The 312-nt window shown below is 58.3% G+C and overlaps 1 protein-coding gene across 1 annotated transcript in view; it reads left to right on the top strand.

Annotated features, from left to right (window-relative positions):
* The window catches only part of LOC104278315 (malignant fibrous histiocytoma-amplified sequence 1 homolog), a gene marked incomplete at its 3' end in the record, with an annotated part of 6,313 nt that extends 6,012 nt beyond the window's left edge, over positions 1 to 301 (top strand). The window contains exon 9 of the mRNA XM_009875251.1: positions 231 to 301. Within this exon, the coding sequence (XP_009873553.1) occupies positions 231 to 301 (71 nt within the window). The remainder of the gene's footprint in view (positions 1 to 230) is intronic.
* Between the last annotated feature and the right edge of the window lie 11 nt (positions 302 to 312).

A 312-nucleotide genomic window follows, 5' to 3' on the forward strand; every position in this document is an offset into this window, starting at 1 on the left:
CCCACTGGCCAGGAGCCCCTGTGTCCTCCCCGATGGCGAGCTGAAGGTGCTCAGGCAGCTGGGAAGGCAACAACTGTCTCACCAGCGGTGGGACCTCAGGCTGGGGTGGATGGAAGGAGCCTTTTCTCTTGCTTTGGTATCATCTTCCATTGCCCTTGGCATCATCTCCCGTGGGAACTGCGGAGGGCAGCTCCTGCTCCTTCTTCTCCTCAGGTTTTTTTCATCCACAGGACGAAGGAAAATGTTAAAACCTGTGGGACGTGCGGGCATCGCTTTGGTGCTGAGCTGCTCCTGCCCAAAGGTGAGCCCCTC

Source organism: Apaloderma vittatum, unplaced genomic scaffold, assembly GCF_000703405.1.
Source record: "Apaloderma vittatum isolate BGI_N311 unplaced genomic scaffold, ASM70340v1 scaffold24358, whole genome shotgun sequence".
In the NCBI taxonomy this organism is placed as follows: Eukaryota; Metazoa; Chordata; class Aves; order Trogoniformes; family Trogonidae; genus Apaloderma; species Apaloderma vittatum.